The following is an 18,863-nucleotide window of genomic DNA, read 5'->3' as shown; positions in this document are numbered from 1 at the left end:
CATATCGGTTTCCTTTTTTCTGTGCCATGCGTGTGCGTGTGCTTGTGCTTCACTGACCTTTACTTTCATAGAGATGACCAGTAAATGGTCAGTTATCATGACAAAATAAACCTTTAATAGCCAGCTGGATTGATTTATTAACAGATTTTCCATTAATATGTTTTCGCTGCAGTGGTTAGCTTGCTGCTAGTAAATGCTAAAGCAGCCCTAGACTGAGTGACAACACTGGATTGATGCACCGGGATCGCGCTGATGTCGGCGGCTCTGATGCGGATCCTGAGGCGCGTTTCGCCTCGTCTTCAAACTGTGAGAATCTGCAGATCAAACAGCCACAAAACTGAGGATTTCCTGAAGAACGAGGCGGTTCAGAGACGCATTAAACGCGTGATGGACGAGCAGAAGAGTATCACAGCTCGTTTAGAGAGAGGACAGATGACGGAGTCTGACAGGAGAGCTTTAAACCAAACATTAGTGGAAGCGTCGAGGGTCATTAACGCGTTTGAGAAAACTCAACTAGCGCTCAGAGAACTGGCAGAGATACAGACTCTCATTCACAGTGAGTGTTTCCCAGCATCACTCTAACACAGTGGTTCTCAATCCTGGTCCTGGGGACCCACAGCTCTGCACAGTTTGTATGTCTCCCTCATTTAACACACCTGATTCAGATCATCATCTCGTTAGGAAAGAGCTCTGAACTGAACTGAACTGGGTGTGTCAGATAAAGGAGACATATAAAATGTGCAGAGCTGTGGTTCCCCAGGACCAGGGTTGAGAACCACTGCTCTAACAGACTGTACTAACTCTACCAGAGATAACTAACCCCAACTCTACCAGATAATCAACATTAACAGATAATTAACCCCAACTCTACCAGATAATGAACATTAACAGATAATTAACCCCAACTCTACCAGATAATTAACCTTAACAGATAATTAACCCTAACTCTGCCAGATAATGAACATTAACAGATAATTAACCCTTACTCTTACCAGATAATGAACATTAACATATAATTAACTCTTACTCTACCAGATAATGAACATTAACTGATAATTAACCCTTACTCTACCAGATAATTAACCTTAACAGATAATTAACCCTTACTCTACCAGATAATCAACATTAACATATAATTAACCCTTACTCTACCAGATAATTAACCTTAACAGATAATTAACCCTAACTCTGCCAGATAATGAACATTAACAGATAATTAACCCTTACTCTTACCAGATAATGAACATTAACATATAATTAACTCTTACTCTACCAGATAATGAACATTAACTGATAATTAACCCTTACTCTACCAGATAATCAACATTAACATATAATTAACCCTTACTCTACCAGATAATCAACATTAACATATAATTAACCCTAACTCTACCAGAGATAACTAACCCCAACTCTACCAGATAATCAACATTAACAGATAATTAACCCTTACTCTACCAGATAATTAACCCTTACTCTACCAGATAATGAACATTAACAGATAACTAACCCCAACTCTACCAGATAATCAACATTAACAGATAATTAACCCTTACTCTACCAGATAATTAACGCCAATTCTACCAGATAATCAACATTAACAGATAATTAATTCTTACTCTACCAGATAATTAACCCTTACTCTACCAGATAATCAACCTTAACAGATAATTAACCCTAACTCTACCAGATAATGAACATTAACAGATAATTAACCCCAACTCTACCAGATAATGAACATTAACAGATAATTAACCCCAACTCTACCAGATAATTAACCTTAACAGATAATTAACCCTAACTCTGCCAGATAATGAACATTAACAGATAATTAACCCTTACTCTTACCAGATAATGAACATTAACATATAATTAACTCTTACTCTACCAGATAATGAACATTAACTGATAATTAACCCTTACTCTACCAGATAATTAACCTTAACAGATAATTAACCCTTACTCTACCAGATAATCAACATTAACATATAATTAACCCTTACTCTACCAGATAATTAACCTTAACAGATAATTAACCCTAACTCTGCCAGATAATGAACATTAACAGATAATTAACCCTTACTCTTACCAGATAATGAACATTAACATATAATTAACTCTTACTCTACCAGATAATGAACATTAACTGATAATTAACCCTTACTCTACCAGATAATCAACATTAACATATAATTAACCCTTACTCTACCAGATAATCAACATTAACATATAATTAACCCTAACTCTACCAGAGATAACTAACCCCAACTCTACCAGATAATCAACATTAACAGATAATTAACCCTTACTCTACCAGATAATTAACCCTTACTCTACCAGATAATGAACATTAACAGATAACTATCCCCAACTCTACCAGATAATCAACATTAACAGATAATTAACCCTTACTCTACCAGATAATTAACGCCAATTCTACCAGATAATCAACATTAACAGATAATTAACTCTTACTCTACCAGATAATTAACCCTTACTCTACCAGATAATCAACCTTAACAGATAATTAACCCTAACTCTACCAGATAATCAACATTAACAGATAATTAACCCTTACTCTACCAGATAATCAACCTTAACAGATAATTAACCCTAACTCTACCAGATAATCAACATTAACAGATAATTAACCCTAACTCTACCAGATAATCAACATTAACAGATAATTAACCCTAACTCTACCAGATAATCAACCTTAACAGATAATTAACCCTAACTCTACCAGATAATCAACATTAACAGATAATTAACCCTAACTCTACCAGATAATCAACCTTAACAGATAATTAACCCTAACTCTACCAGATAATCAACCGTAACAGATAATTAACCCTAACTCTACCAGATAATCAACCTTAACAGATAATTAACCCTAACTCTACCAGATAATCAACCGTAACAGATAATTAACCCTTACTCTACCAGATAATCAACCTTAACAGATAATTAACCCTAACTCTACCAGATAATCAACATTAACAGATAATTAACCCTAACTCTACCAGATAATCAACCGTAACAGATAATTAACCCTAACTCTACCAGATAATCAACCTTAACAGATAATTAACCCTAACTCTACCAGATAATCAACATTAACAGATAATTAACCCTTACTCTACCAGATAATCAACCTTAACAGATAATTAACCCTTACTCTACCAGATAATCATCCCTAACTCTATATAAATATCCTTTAAAGAGTACATATTGTTTCAAAGCAGCTTCACACTAATAAAGAAGATAATAAAAGAATCAATGATGCAAACTTGATGATGCAAATATGAGACAAGTTATATAACTGTAGAAGCCAATTTCTGCCACATAACTAAGAAAAAAAAGTGCTTTGGTAAATCATAATGATGAAAAAAATGTGAAGTCATTATTTCGATTTTATCTAGGCTATAATTTTGACTTATTTCATATTTTCGACTTTCATCTCATAATTATGACTTTGTCACAATATTGACTTCATCTCATAATTTTGACTTTTTTTGTCTCATAATTGATTGTCATATCAACTTTTTACCTCATAATTGATTGTCATATCAACTTTTTACCTCATAATTGATTGTCATATCTACTTTTTTCTCATAATTATGACTTTTTGTCTCAATTTTGATTTAGTATGTCATAATTATGACTTTTTGTCGCAATTTCGATTTAGTATGTCATAATTATGACTTTTTGTCATAATTTCAATTTAGTATGTCATAATTTCCAGTTTTTTAATACTGTCATAATTTCCAGTTTTTTAATACTGTCATAATTTTGTCGTTTTATCTCAATTGACTTAGTATGTTATAATTCCTTTTTTTGACGAATTTTGACTTTTTGTAATAAATTTGACGTAGTTTGTCGTAGTTTTTACATAATTATGACTTTTATCAATTATGAATTAGTATGTCATAATTTTGATAGTCAATTCCAACCTTTTTTATCTCATAATTATGGATTAGTATGTTATAATTTCGACTTTATTTTCTAACAGTTATGGATTAGTGTCATAATTTTAACTATCTTATAATTTACTTTTTATCTCAATTATGGATTAGTATGTCATCATTTTGACTTTTTATCTCATCATGATTTACTGAAGCATGTTTTATGTCATGTGGTGTGAAATGGGCTTCCATAAATAACTGAATAGTGTCAGGTGAATTGTGACAGGCGTTGATCTGAGAATCCGCTCTCCAGAAGACTTTTATATTAAAAGTTCTTGATGAGTTCTCCATGAGTTCTCCATGAGTTCTCCATGAGTTCTCCATGAGTTCTTCATGTGTTCTTCATGAGTTCTTCATGAGTTCTTCATGAGTTCTTCATGAGTTCTCCATGAGTTCTCCATGAGTTCTTCATGAGTTCTTCATGTGTTCTTCATGAGTTCTCCATGAGTTCTCCATGAGTTCTCCATGAGTTCTCCATGAGTTCTTCATGAGTTCTCCATGAGTTCTTCATGTGTTCTCCATGAGTTCTCCATGAGTTCTCCATGAGTTCTTCATGAGTTCTCCATGAGTTCTTCATGTGTTCTCCATGAGTTCTTCATGTGTTCTCCATGAGTTCTTCATGAGTTCTTCATGAGTTCTTCATGAGTTCTCCATGTGTTCTCCATGAGTTCTTCATGTGTTCTCCATGAGTTCTTCATGAGTTCTTCATGAGTTCTCCATGAGTTCTCCATGAGTTCTCCATGAGTTCTCCATGAGTTCTCCATGAGTTCTTCATGAGTTCTTCATGAGTTCTCCATGAGTTCTTCATGTGTTCTTCATGTGTTCTCCATGAGTTCTCCATGAGTTCTCCATGAGTTCTCCATGAGTTCTCCATGAGTTCTCCATGAGTTCTCCATGAGTTCTCCATGAGTTCTTCATGAGTTCTTAATGAGTTCTCCATGAGTTCTCCATGAGTTCTCCATGAGTTCTCCATGAGTTCTTCATGAGTTCTTAATGAGTTCTCCATGAGTTCTTCATGAGTTCTTAATGAGTTCTCCATGAGTTCTCCATGAGTTCTCCATGAGTTCTCCATGAGTTCTCCATGAGTTCTCCATGAGTTCTCCATGAGTTCTTCATGAGTTCTCCATGAGTTATCCATGAGTTCTTCATGAGTTCTCCATGAGTTCTTCATGAGTTCTCCATGAGTTCTTCATGAGTTCTCCATGAGTTCTCCATGTGTTCCAGACACCAGTGCTGAAGATCAGCAGATGCTCGAGCTCCTGCAAGAGGAACATGAAGAGCTGAGCAGAAGAGTAAAGCAGCTCAACACGAAGGTTTGGACGGTTCCTTCACTCGTCCGTCAGGAACGGTGTCAGGAGAAAGTCAGATGTTGTTTTCCCGTTGCAGCTGATGGAGACGCTGGTTCCCGTCGAGGATCTGGACCACAGGAGTGTTGTGCTCGAGGTCGCATCAGGACGGACCACCGGAGGTTTGATCACGTTCCCGTCAGACACCAGAGGTTCGCTGACATGTGTGTGTGACGTGTGTGTGTGTGTGTGTGTAGGAGACATCTGCCAGCAGTTCACACGAGAGATCTTCGACATGTACCAAGGCTTTGCCTGCTATAAACACTGGGACTTTGAGGTCTGCAATTACACTCCGGCAGATTACGGTACGCCTCACTCGTCCGCCGGCTCAGGGGTCCTCACACTCAACTGAACCAGACCATTACAGTAGTTAATATCACGAAATAATTCATAATTATTTATAGTAATAATAAATATATAGTAATAATTATGAAATATTAGTTACTTACGAAATATTAATATAGAGTTATTAATCTATTAAATACAAATAAATAAAAAGTATTTGTTTTTAATCTATTAAATAGATTAAAATAAATAAATAAAAATGTATTATTAATTTATTAATACAAATAATTAAAATATTATTTCTAATAAATATTAGTTCGTAATTAATCTATTAAATAGATTAAATTAGAGTAAAATGTAATCAAAAATGTAATTAAAATTAATAAAATAGTTATTAATTATGAATCTAATCGTGACACAGATTATGATCAATAAAATATTATCGGTTACTAATCTATTAAATGGATTAAATTAGATATAAATAAATATACATTTTGTTTAACAGGTAGTTATTAATTTATTAAATAGATTAAATTAGCTTAAAATAAATATTTATTTATAATAAATAAATGACGGTGTGTGTGTGTGCGTGTGTGTGTGTGACTGTGTGTGTGTGTGTGCGTGACTGTGTGTGTGTGTGTGTGTGTGTGTGCGTGTGTGTGTGACTGTGTGTGTGTGACTGTGTGTGTGTGTGTGCGTGACTGTGTGTGTGTGTGTGTGTGTGTGTGTGTGTGTGTGTGTGTGTGTGTGTGTGTGTGTGTGCGCACGCGTGACTGTGTGTGCGCGTGTGTGTGCGCGTGTGTGTGCGTGTGTGCACGCGTGACTGTGTGTGCGCGTGTGTGTGCGCGTGTGTGTGTGTGTGTGTGTGTGCACGCGTGACTGTGTGTGCGCGTGTGTGTGCGCGTGTGTGTGTGTGTGCACGCGTGACTGTGTGTGCGCGTGTGTGTGCGCGTGTGTGTGTGTGTGTGTGCGTGTGTGTGTGTGTGTGTCAGGAGGGCTTCACCACGCCGCCGTCAGGATCTCGGGGGACTCGGTGTTTCGCTGGCTGAGGTTCGAGGGAGGGACTCATCGAGTGCAGAGGATTCCTGAAGTCGGTCTGTCATCACGCATGCAGCGGATCCACACGGGAACCGTGACGGTCATAGTTCTGCCGCAGCCACGCGAGGTCCGATACACTTTTTAATTAATCATAACTAATATTTACTTTTCTTGCAGGAATAACATTCATATGCTTTTGAATCCTAAATATTTTCAAACCACTCAGTCAGTGTGTGTGTGAGAGTGTGTGTGTGTGTGTGTGTGTGTGAGAGTGTTCTGATGTGTGTGTCGTGTAATAACTCTGCAGGTGGACATTCACATCGCGGCTAAAGACCTGCGTATCGACACGTTCAGGTCTCGCGGCGCCGGCGGACAGAGCGTCAACACCACCGACAGCGCCGTACGCGTGGTTCACCTGCCCACAGGTGCGGGTTATGATGACACAGGGTTATGATGACACAGGGTTATGATGACACAGGATTATGATGACACAGGGTTATGACACGACACAGGGTTATGATGACACAGGGTTATGACACGACACAGGGTTATGACACGACACAGGGTTATGATGACACAGGGTTATGATGACACAGGGTTATGATGCGACACAGGGTTATGACACGACACAGGGTTATGACACGACACAGGGTTATGATGACACAGGGTTATGATGACACAGGGTTATGATGACACAGGGTTATGACACGACACAGGGTTATGATGACACAGGGTTATGATGACACAGGGTTATGATGACACAGGGTTATGATGACACAGGGTTATGATGACACAGGGTTATGACACGACACAGGGTTATGACACGACACAGGGTTATGATGACACAGGGTTATGATGACACAGGGTTATGACACGACACAGGGTTATGATGACACAGGGTTATGATGACACAGGGTTATGATGACACAGGGTTATGATGACACAGGGTTATGACACGACACAGGGTTATGATGACACAGGGTTATGACACGACACAGGGTTATGACACGACACAGGGTTATGACACGACACAGGGTTATGATGCGACACAGGGTTATGACACGACACAGGGTTATGATGACACAGGGTTATGACACGACACAGGGTTATGATGACACAGGGTTATGACACGACACAGGGTTATGATGACACAGGGTTATGATGCGACACAGGGTTATGATGCGACACAGGGTTATGATGACACAGGGTTATGACACGACTATGACACGACACAGGGTTATGACACGACTATGACACGACACAGGGTTATGATGACACAGGGTTATGACACGACACAGGGTTATGATGACACAGGGTTATGATGACACAGGGTTATGACACTTAAAGGGATAGTTCACCCACAAATTAAAATTAGCTCATGATTTACTCTCCCACAACTCATCCTAGGTGTTTGACATTCTTCTTTCAGATGAACACAATCAGAGTTATATTAAAAAATATTGTATATTATGATGGACAGATGCACTTTTATGGACTTCAAAACAGAAACAGCCATTATAAAGCTTGGAAGAGCCAGGACATTTTTTAATATAACTCTGATTGTATTCGTCTGAGAGAAGAATGTCATAAACACCTAGGATGAGTTGAGGGAGAGTAAATCATGGGCTAATTTTCATTTGTGGGTGAACTATCCCAGTAATATTCCTGATTTGACTGCATGAGATGAGAACAGAACTGAACTGATCTGAATAATGACACTTTGGCCTCTTTACAGCTGAATTTGCATCACTGATTCTATTATCGTCCTGTTTCCCCCGGTGAGTCTGGACTCAGTCTATCTTCTGTGTTCAGGAACGGTCTCTGAGTGCCAGCAGTTTCGCTCTCAGCTGAAGAACCGCGACACGGCGCTGCGTGTTCTCCGAGCGCGACTGTACCAGTGCATCATGGGACAGCAGAGAGAGCAAACGCACAGCGCTCGCAGACAACAGGCCAGTGCACCAATCCAGCCCAACACAACTGATGACATCACTAAATGTGTCTTGACTGAAGAGTGTTTAGATATTTGAGCTGGAGAACGAGACCCTGAGGAACAGCATCAGTGTTTGCAGTGCAGGGTTTGATATTAACATCTATAAAGACTTTTAATAACATGTGTTTGTGCGTCTCAGGTGGGCTCTCGGTGTCAGTCGGACAGAATACGCACTTACAACTTCAGTCAAGATCGAGTGACGGACCACAGGGTTGGTCATGTGACGCGTGACATCAAGGTAACATATGTTTTAAAACTACAGATCATAAACTAAGCACTTAAATATCATCATATTATTGGCAGATATTGATTTGTATATGCATTTTGTCAGTATCTGCTATACTGGTATAAAGATCTCATTGATTTACAATCATCAGAATGTCATATAAATATCAGGTTCTGCAGAAAACACGGTATTTTTGCTCAGTTTCACTCTGAATAAAATGAAAGTTTTTTCCTCCATATTCCTCCTGATGGATCAAAAATGATTCTCAACATAAAAAACATTTTTATATTTCATGTAAAGGTTGTACATGTTTCATGTAAAAGATATGCCAGGCTTCACAGGGTTAAAGTGGCTCAACAGCAAAACTGTCTAAATATATGTGTGTGTGTGTGTGTGTGTGTGTGTGTGTGTGTGTGTTGTTTGCAGGGTTTCTTGCGGGGCGGCGAAGATCTGGAGGATCTGATCCGAATCCTTCAGGAGAAACACGACCTGCTCAGACTCCACGACATCAGCTGATCCACACACACGTCCTCACACTGTCTCTGTACATATTTCCTGTCATTAAACTATATTCTATATGTATAACAAGCAGCTTCATGTCTCGTCTCATTAATACAGTCCGTCCAGTAAAAGCTGAAGCTCAAACATCAACATTCAGTGTCAAAAATAAGACTAAGATATGCAAGAATGACCGATCACTGCAGGTCACATGACAATCAGCCTTCAGTCAGACTGTTAATGTTTGCATGTTAATGCCGTATATTGAGCTGGCTGATAAGTTTGAAGTTTTCATGTTGTGGTGTTCATCATGAAACGGCTGTACTAGTGTTGATGATGTGGGTGTGGAGAGCGACTATCAACTCGATATCGAGGCACTGAGCCTATCAGACGCGCACAGAAACACTCCTGATGACACGCTATCATCAAAACACACTTATTCAGGGTCCATCATGTAGAGACGGGACTGAAATGAAAGAAACTGTAGAGCAGAAACAAAGTTTGTTGCATTATTTTCCTGTTATCACTGTAAATCTGCTTTGAAACACTCCGTGTTGTTAAAATACAATAACAACTAAAACACAGGAAAGGAACTGGAATTCTGTTGTTTTAATGTAAAAAAGTTGTAATGTCATTTGAGGTGGATGTCGTGAGCAATGAAAGTCTCGATTCATCTGTAAGACATTAAGTGGTAATTAAACTATGGCTTTAATTCTTCAAAGCCAACTATTACAAATATTCTAAAACACTCACACCACAGCATGGAAGCTCGTTTCTGCCGTGGAATACATCATGCTCATCTTACAATTGTGAGTTTATATCTTGTGAGAAAAGTTACAATTGCACAATTGTTTTTATTCCGTGTTTCAGACTAGCTTCCACACACCAGACATCATCACTGAAACACTCAGAAGCAAAACTGAGTCCTGGAAATATTCACAAAAAAAGTATTTTAAGGCGGTTAAAACGTCGCCTGCCAACAATTTATAAAATACAAAAAATTCTAAAGCGGAGAAGCTGTGAAGACTCGTCTCTACTCGTCCTTCCCTCTCTGCCGGAGGATCCTGGATTTGCCGTTCTCGGTTTTCCTCTTCCTGAAAGTGGTTCCGGCGCTGTCTTCGGGCCCCAGAGACGTGATGGTGCGCTCCTTAAACGGGGGCCGGGGCTCCGGGGGGGCGACGGATGGAGCCGGAGCGAAACTTTCCACCTGCGGAAGCTGCAGATCCACCTTCTCACTGCAGACGAGAACACACACACACACACACACACACACACACACACACACACACACGTCAAGTCGAGTCTCCTTCTTTTATACTGCGCTTTAACAATATAGAGTTTCACAGCAGCTTTACAGTGAGAACAGGAGATTACAGTAACAGAGATCAGGCTTTACAGCAGATCTAGAATAGAGTTATTGTCCAGATAAAGTTAGTTTGATTGATTCATTTCCGATGTAAAGATCATTAGTGATTAACCTTGTTAGTTATCACCTTGTATCCTGTTTCAGAGTGTGTGTTCTCGAGCCTCAAACACTCTTGTGTGAATGAACGGCCAGAACACATTAAAGTTTCTGCTTTCAGTAAACGGTGTGTGTTAGCGGCCGCTAAGTTAATAACTAATGACCTTTGCAACAAACCCTAACACTACAATTTATATTGTTAAAAGCGCTATATAAATGAAGGTGACGTGACATCTCTGATGCTTCGGCTGGTTTTGCTGACATTACAAAAAAGTAACATGTCCTGAAAGTCAAAGGTTTATGAGACAGAAGCAGCATCAGATACTTTCTTCTGTACTGTGACGTACATCCGGGTGTAACGGGACTTGGTTGTGTGCATCAGTTGCTGATTGGATGTTGAGATGTGGGCGTGGCACTCAGAAGTGTATGCAGATGAGCGTGAGCTTGTAGGGGCGGAGCTTAATCGCACTAAACGATTGGAGAATCCTGCATACGTCACCAGAAGATCCAGTTACGACAGTCTGATTAAACATTACAAGGTCAAAACTTTAAAAAAAAAAGATGAAACATGCGCAAATGAATCGTTCATAATAAAATCAATAACGTATTTAGAAAATAGATTCTAAATGCGTGTTATAGATTTAAAAAATAGTGGATTTACATTTCATGCCAACTTTAAATGTGTTAATATTTAGGCATGACCCAAGGAATCTATTAAGTCTCGTGATTTTAGGCGAAACTGTTCAGAAGTTATAAGCAAAAATAGCAATTTTTCATTTCTCCTGACCACTAGGTGGCACTGCGCTGAAACTGTGCAGGTGTCCTCAGGTCATGGTTGTCGTAACACACACCAAGTTTGGTCAGAATGCGCTGAAGGAGATATAGCATCATATCCATTTTGACTTGCTCTTCGTTGACTCGTTATTTCGAGAACGATTTGATGAATCGACTTGAATTTCATGTTTTTTTTGTTGGCAAAAAGTTTGAAAAAGTATTTTTTTGGGAAAATTAAAAATGGCGGAAAAAAATTAAATGACAGAAAATGACATCATAGGGTGCGATCGAATCATCTTGAGCCAAGGAATCAGTGGAAACATGTTTGTTTCTAGACCTTACAATTCATAAGTTATTAGCATTAACGTGTGTGGAACTTTGGACAGTTGGTGGCGCTAGAGCGATTGAGTTACAGAGTCCAGGATTGCTGTGGTTCGTGTTCAGACTGTCCTCTAATCAGAGAAGAAGAAGAAGACGACGACGACTAACGGACACAACTAAACTCTAACATAATTAAAAATTAAACTAAAATTAACATCATAAATTGAAACTAAAAATATAAAAATAAAAGCCAATTCAAAACTTTAATAATTTGGTTTTTAAGTGTAATTCACCTCACAAACACACAGTGTTATTTTGACCAGCATTTGATGAATTTACACCCAATATCTCATAAGAACACATTAGTCTTACTATGGATCTTCCACCGGCGTGATTCGTTCCCAGGATCCGTATGGATTGATCTTTCTGGCTCTCTTCACCGGGATCACGATCTCCTTCACTGCGACAGGAGCGCTCGTTTCCTCCTCCTTCTCCTCAGCGTTCCCTCCATCATCTGAGTTCTTCTCTCCTCCGTCGTCTGGGGTTTTCTCTCCTCCGTCGTCTGATGACGTTTGGATCGGCTCGTCTTTTCTTTTCTGTGTGGAGAACAAACACATTGACGTGTCGTACAGGGGTGTGTTTCCCGTACAGCGCTGTAACTCGCGGCTTCACTGCTATAGTACATCGCTGAAGAGATCAACTAGCGAGTCTCGACTGGTCCCCGTACTGTCGTAAGTTGGTCGGTCAGCCGTTGGTTACTGATGTCACTCAGGTGTTGAGTAATAACTGCTGTTAATGACTCTGAGATCGAGTTAACGCGAGATGTTGTTTCGCTATAAATTAGACAAGACATCTGAGGAATATTTCTCATGTTTCTCAGTTATTTTGCTTTATTTCCAGATTCACTCAGACTCGTTCTTGCGCACTAGAGCTCGTTCACACACGCGCACTCTTCAACACGACGCTTTAAATCTCTCGACGAACTAAAAGACGTAAATGACACTTGTGTGTATTCTAAATAACAGATATAGATTGCACTGAACGTCAGCTCGCTTATTCTGCTCAAGATCAGGATTTATTGAATCCACATGAAAACTAGAAACTGCTTCTAACCGCAGGTCGAGATCTGTCGTCACACACACACACACCTCTGCGATGCGGTTTGCGAATGTTCGTTAGAACGATGGTTTCGGGAAACACACCCGAGTGTTTGTGTGGCAGTGCATGTGGCCGCCAGCGTCTCACCCTGAAGCTGATCTTCACTCCGCTGGATTCTTTGGTTTGCTCTGGCTCTGGTTCTGGTTCTGGTTCCGGTGTGTCTTTGGGAGGGTCAGACGAGTCTTCTTCTGCAGACGGAGGCTCGGGATGAACGGGAGAAGAGTTCTCAGCCGTTATCATCACGTCACGAGCAGATTCAACACCAGGAGGAGAAATGTCTTCCGAACTAAAGCCATCCGGTTTGTCCCAGCTGGATTCTGGTCAGGATGAGAAATCAAACAGGTTTTTAGTCGTTTACGCGTGTCCATGCGAACTGGTTTTATCTGTACAGAGGTGAAGGGAAGGAGGCCCTTGTGTTTAGATATGTCTGTGAATATGTTTCTTACGGCCAGTCTCAGTGTTGTAGTAGTACATATATCCATCAGGACTCACGGCCTCCATCCACGCAGCGGCTGACGGATCCTGCGCATGTAAACGTGGCGTTAGATCAGTCACACACAACCTCAGACTCACACACACTCAGACGGATGAGTTTAGTTGACCTGCATGTGTCCCACGACTGATGATGACGAGCTCTCGTCCAGGAACCCATCCGGTTTCTCCCACTGCGACTCTGAGGACACGGACACACAGTGAGGACACGGACACGCGTGTGCATGTGAAGCTCATGTGTGGCGGCGTCTCACCTCCTGTGGTGGTGTTGAAATAATACAGCTGGCCGTCGCCTGTGGTTCCTCCCACCCAGACATCGGGCCGGCTGCGGCTGCTGCTTCCTGACGGCATGTTTCCTGACGGCACGTTTGCGGGACGTTTTTTGGGTTTTTTCTGCGTTTTAGCCGGAGGTTCTGGTGGAGGCAAACTCACGCCTGCACAGAGACACGAGGACATCAGCTTGATCACATACGCGACTGTAAACATGTTGAAAATCAGTGTTGGGGGAAGTAACATTACAATTGACACGCATTATGTAAGAAGATTACTTTTATGTAACGACTAACATGCCGTACGTAATCAGATTACTTTTTATGTAACGAGTTAAGTAACAAATTACAAGTAACGTGCATTATGTAATCAGATTACTTTTTTTATGTAACGAGTTAAGTAACAAATTACAAGTAACATGCCGTACGTAATCAGATTACTTTTTTATGTAACGAGTTAAGTAACAAATTACAAGTAACGTGCATTATGTAATCAGATTACTTTTTATGTAACGAGTTAAGTAACAAATTACAAGTAACGTGCATTATGTAATCAGATTACTTTTTATGTAACGAGTTAAGTATGTAATCAGATTACTTTTTATGTAACGAGTTAAGTAACAAATTACAAGTAACGTGCCGTACGTAATCAGATTACTTTTTTATGTAACGAGTTAAGTAAATTACAAGTAACGTGCATTATGTAATCAGATTACTTTTTATGTAACGAGTTAAGTAACAAATTACAAGTAACGTGCCGTACGTAATCAGATTACTTTTTTATGTAACGAGTTAAGTAAATTACAAGTAACGTGCATTATGTAATCAGATTACTTTTTTATGTAACAAGTTAAGTAACAAATTACAAGTAACGTGCATTATGTAATCAGATTACTTTTTTATGTAACGAGTTAAGTAACAAATTACAAGGTGCATTATGTAATCAGATTACTTTTTATGTAACGAGCTAAGTAACAAATTACAAGTAACATGCCGTACGTAATCAGATTACTTTTTTATGTAACAAGTTAAGTAACAAATTACAAGTAACGTGCATTATGTAATCAGATTACTTTTTTATGTAACGAGTTAAGTAACAAATTACAAGTAACGTGCATTATGTAATCAGATTACTTTTTTATGTAACGAGTTAAGTAACAAATTACAAGTAATGTTTATTATGTAATCAGATTACTTTTTTATGTAACGAGTTAAGTAACAAATTACAAGTAATGTTTATTATGTAATCAGATTACTTTGTTGACGTCACGAATAAAGTAATGCATTACATAATCAGATTACTTTGACGTAACAAGTAATGCATTACAAGTAACGTGCCTTACGTTACCAGATTACTATTCTGATTTAACAAGTAAAGTAACAAGTTACAAGTAATGTGCATCATGTAATCAGATAAAATTTTTGATGTTACGAATAAAGTAATACATTACAACTTGCATTAGATGATCAGATTACTTTGATGTAACAAGTAACGCGATAAAAACAACGTGCATTACGTAATCAGATTACTTTTGATGTAACGAGTAAAGTAACGCATTACTTTTTATGTCATTTTAGTAATGCACATTACTTTTTAGTTTAATCAATTTGCTTAAACGTTTTTAAAACACTGAATTAAAATTCTAACTCTCCTTCATAACACAGTCACTCATGCATGTGCAGGAACAGACAAAAAGTACTTAAGTAACAAAACATAACTTTTAATAAAAAGAGTTGTATAATAGGTAATGTTAGGAGATCTTTTATATGGCATACATCGCTCTAGGGCTCAGGAAATATTCTATGTGCTCAGAATATAATAATATTTTAAATGTCTTTGGAAAAGAAAACAGTATAAGCTATGTTGTCGAATGCATTACTGCGTTAAACACTTTCAAAAAAACACCTGCAAGGACTAAAAGAGAGCGAGTCTCTGCCAGGTGAGAAAAAGTAACATATTACTTTACATGAAAAGTCAATGCAAATAGTTACTTTTTTCGAGAGTAACACAATATTGTAACACATTACTTATAAAAGTAACTGTTAACGAGACCTGACGACTGAGCCGTGAGCCTCTTCAGATCCTCCTCATACGCCTTCAGAGCCGCTTCTTCCATCGCTGCGAACTCCTTCGACATCTTCTGCTCCTGTTTGGCCTTCGCAACGCTTTTCTTCTTAATCTGTCAGGAACATTGACGGGGTCACATGAGCGCTGCTGGCCAATCAGAGAGCGTCTCACACACTCTTATCATCACACACATGCAGCTCTGACAGCAGCAGCCAACTTTCTGTTTACCAGCTCATTTCCACAGCGCTTGTTCCAGTACAGATGATTTCACAGTAATAAACAGGAAAATAACAGAATCAATGATGCAGACTTCATCAGATATGAGACAACTTTAGATTCTACAGGAGACAATAGTGTCATTATTCAGATCAATTCAGTTCAGTGTTTTGTTCTCATCCAATAAAGTGTGAACCCTCATAGTTTTACTCGGATATATGGAACTATAGGGAAGAAAAGACCAGCGCAACTTCACTTTAAACGTAATGTATAACGTAAAAAAGTAATGTGACAGGATGCTTTACTCAGAATACTGTGCAATATTCACCATACAACATGAAATGCATTGAAATGCATACATTCCGTGTGAGTGAAATCCAGATTTAATCCCAGAAATAAAGTTATTCTGCCTATTAAATCAAATTTTGTGTTAAAACATCTAAACTTTTATCAGGCTGTTTAAAGACAGCAATGAGATCATCTTTTTTCCCATATTGTGACGTGTATCTGAGAGAAACGCTTATTTATTACATAAGGCACATGAACTATAAACGAATAATGATGTGCATGGATAAATAATTTTGAATAAATAAAGCAATTTTCCAAAAATAAGAATTGTAAATTTTGAATTCATGGTGACTTTAAATATAGTCAAGAAAAAGATGTTAATAATAATAATAGCTAGCTGATATAATTCTTTCATAATTTGAATTTCATTCATAATTATGACTTGTCTCATAATTAATGATATTTTTATATATCATGATTTTTTTTGTCATACTTTCGAAATGTTAATATCATAATTATTATTTTTATGTCAGAATTATTATTTAAGTATAATTTCAACTTTCTATATCATAAATATGACTGCCCAAAACAGGTCACACAGGAAATGTGCACACCTAGTACATACTGAGTGCACACTGAGTGCACACTGAGTACACACTGAGTACACACTGAGTGCACACTGAGTACACACTGAGTACACACTGAGTGCACACTGAGTACACACTGAGTGCACACTGAGTGCATACTGAGTGCACACTGAGTGCACACTGAGTACACACTGAGTACACACTGAGTACACACTGAGTACACACGGAGCGCACACTGAGTACATACTGAGTACACACTGAGTACACACTGAGTGCACACTGAGTACACACTGAGTACACACTGAGTACATACTGAGTACACACTGAGTACACACGGAGCGCACACTGAGTGCACACTGAGTACACACTGAGTACATACTGAGTACACACTGAGTACACACTGAGTGCACACTGAGTACACACTGAGTACACACTGAGTACACACGGAGCGCACACTGAGTACATACTGAGTACACACTGAGTGCACACGGAGCGCACACTGAGTGCACACGGAGCGCACACGGAGCGCACACTGAGTGCACACGGAGCGCACACGGAGCGCACACTGAGTACACACTGAGTACACACTGAGTACACACTGAGTACACACTGAGTACACACTGAGTGCACACTGAGTACACACTGAGTGCACACTGAGTACATACTGAGTACACACTGAGTACACACGGAGCGCACACTGAGTACATACTGAGTACACACGGAGCGCACACTGAGTACACACGGAGCGCACACTGAGTACATACTGAGTACACACTGAGTACACACGGAGCGCACACTGAGTACATACTGATTACACTGAGTGCACACTGAGTACACACTGAGTACACAATGAGTTCAACGGCTTTTTATCACTTAATTAGAAGCACCACCATTTTAAACTGTGTCTTCAGTTACATAGGGACTGCTGAACAGACATTTTGAAGCTTATTTTGAAATGGAAAGTATTGAAAATCAAAATAAAGCTCTGTAAACACATTTTTTGCAACACTATTAGTTTTCTATACAGGAAATACATCATGCAAGTAGACAAGTGGTCAAGTGCAAATAGCACAAGTGTGGGTAAATGGAGCCCACTGCAGTGCTCATGAGCACATACTGAGTGCAGTACGCATATGACGTACAGCATAGGAGAGTCAGTGCACATAATCTCAGGTGTAATGCAGAGCTCTAGTGTTACTGTTTCTTACCTCTGCGATTTTGGCCGCGACATTCTCTTTGTGATTCTTTCCTCTCTCGTGAAACTCGACGCTCTGCGTGAAAAACACACGGAAACACATTCAGATCGAGTGTGGAAGAGGAGGATGGGTTATGGTTCGGATTGATCCACTCACGGGCTTGTTATCTGCGATCCAGCACTTGCAGTACTGACAGAACTTCTTCGGCTGGGATTTCCAGTAATCAGCCCTGCATTACAAACACAAACACACACACACACACACACACACACACACACACACATACTTCATTGCATTAGCGCATCGTTTACAGTCCGAGCTCAAGAGGCGCGAGTTCGTGGGATGTCTGATCAAAATCCACGTGATTACTTACATTATGAAGGATGGAAATTTCAGATTTCTTCCCTTAAATGTACATGAATGTTTTACTCATTCTACATGCTCACTGGTGAGTGCTCACTGCTGTCACTTAAAAATGACGTCACTGATCGCGCGACAAACCGTGATGAAGGATTGGAAATGTACAATTAAAACAAGATTGACAAATATGATGCTGAATGATAACTCCATAATCATAAACAACATTAAAACCATAAATGGATGTCTCATTATATACAAACACGCTTGTGAACGGCTGTGTGAGTATAAGAGAGCGTCAGGCGCGCTCAGTACCAGCGCCTCCCA

The 18,863-nt window shown here is 39.2% G+C and overlaps 2 protein-coding genes across 4 annotated transcripts in view; one reads left to right on the top strand and one right to left on the bottom strand.

Moving 5' to 3' along the window:
• mtrf1 (mitochondrial translational release factor 1) overlaps positions 1 to 9,437 on the top strand; it is a 9,457-nt gene extending 20 nt beyond the window's left edge. Inside the window, exons 1-10 of one of the 3 annotated variants that reach the window (XM_079884465.1) lie at positions 12 to 87; positions 173 to 556; positions 5,190 to 5,278; positions 5,352 to 5,433; positions 5,509 to 5,616; positions 6,589 to 6,761; positions 6,942 to 7,059; positions 8,447 to 8,583; positions 8,764 to 8,862; positions 9,277 to 9,437. In XM_079884465.1, the coding sequence (XP_079740591.1) occupies positions 253 to 556; positions 5,190 to 5,278; positions 5,352 to 5,433; positions 5,509 to 5,616; positions 6,589 to 6,761; positions 6,942 to 7,059; positions 8,447 to 8,583; positions 8,764 to 8,862; positions 9,277 to 9,366 (1,200 nt within the window). In that variant the 5' untranslated portion in view covers positions 12 to 87; positions 173 to 252 and the 3' untranslated portion in view covers positions 9,367 to 9,437. Of the gene's footprint in view, positions 557 to 5,189; positions 5,279 to 5,351; positions 5,434 to 5,508; positions 5,617 to 6,588; positions 6,762 to 6,941; positions 7,060 to 8,446; positions 8,584 to 8,763; positions 8,863 to 9,276 lie in introns of all 3 variants that reach the window. The other 2 variants (XM_079884464.1, XM_079884466.1) reach the window with 2 other exon arrangements.
• A 500-nt stretch (positions 9,438 to 9,937) lies between these two features.
• On the bottom strand, positions 9,938 to 18,665 carry wbp4 (WW domain binding protein 4). Its single transcript, XM_079884463.1, has 10 exons — positions 18,553 to 18,665; positions 18,336 to 18,408; positions 18,192 to 18,254; positions 15,878 to 16,004; positions 13,810 to 13,989; positions 13,666 to 13,736; positions 13,510 to 13,585; positions 13,151 to 13,380; positions 12,278 to 12,501; positions 9,938 to 10,583 (listed from the first exon to the last, which is right to left on the bottom strand). Coding segments are annotated over exons 1-10 (1,248 nt in total). The 5' UTR covers positions 18,555 to 18,665; the 3' UTR covers positions 9,938 to 10,381.
• Between the last annotated feature and the right edge of the window lie 198 nt (positions 18,666 to 18,863).

This window comes from Squalius cephalus (assembly GCF_949319135.1).
Source record: "Squalius cephalus genome assembly, chromosome: 10".
Taxonomy (NCBI): domain Eukaryota; kingdom Metazoa; phylum Chordata; class Actinopteri; order Cypriniformes; family Leuciscidae; genus Squalius; species Squalius cephalus.
The sequence above is the reverse complement of the archived record's forward strand: the minus strand, read 5'-3'. Positions and strand labels throughout refer to the sequence as shown.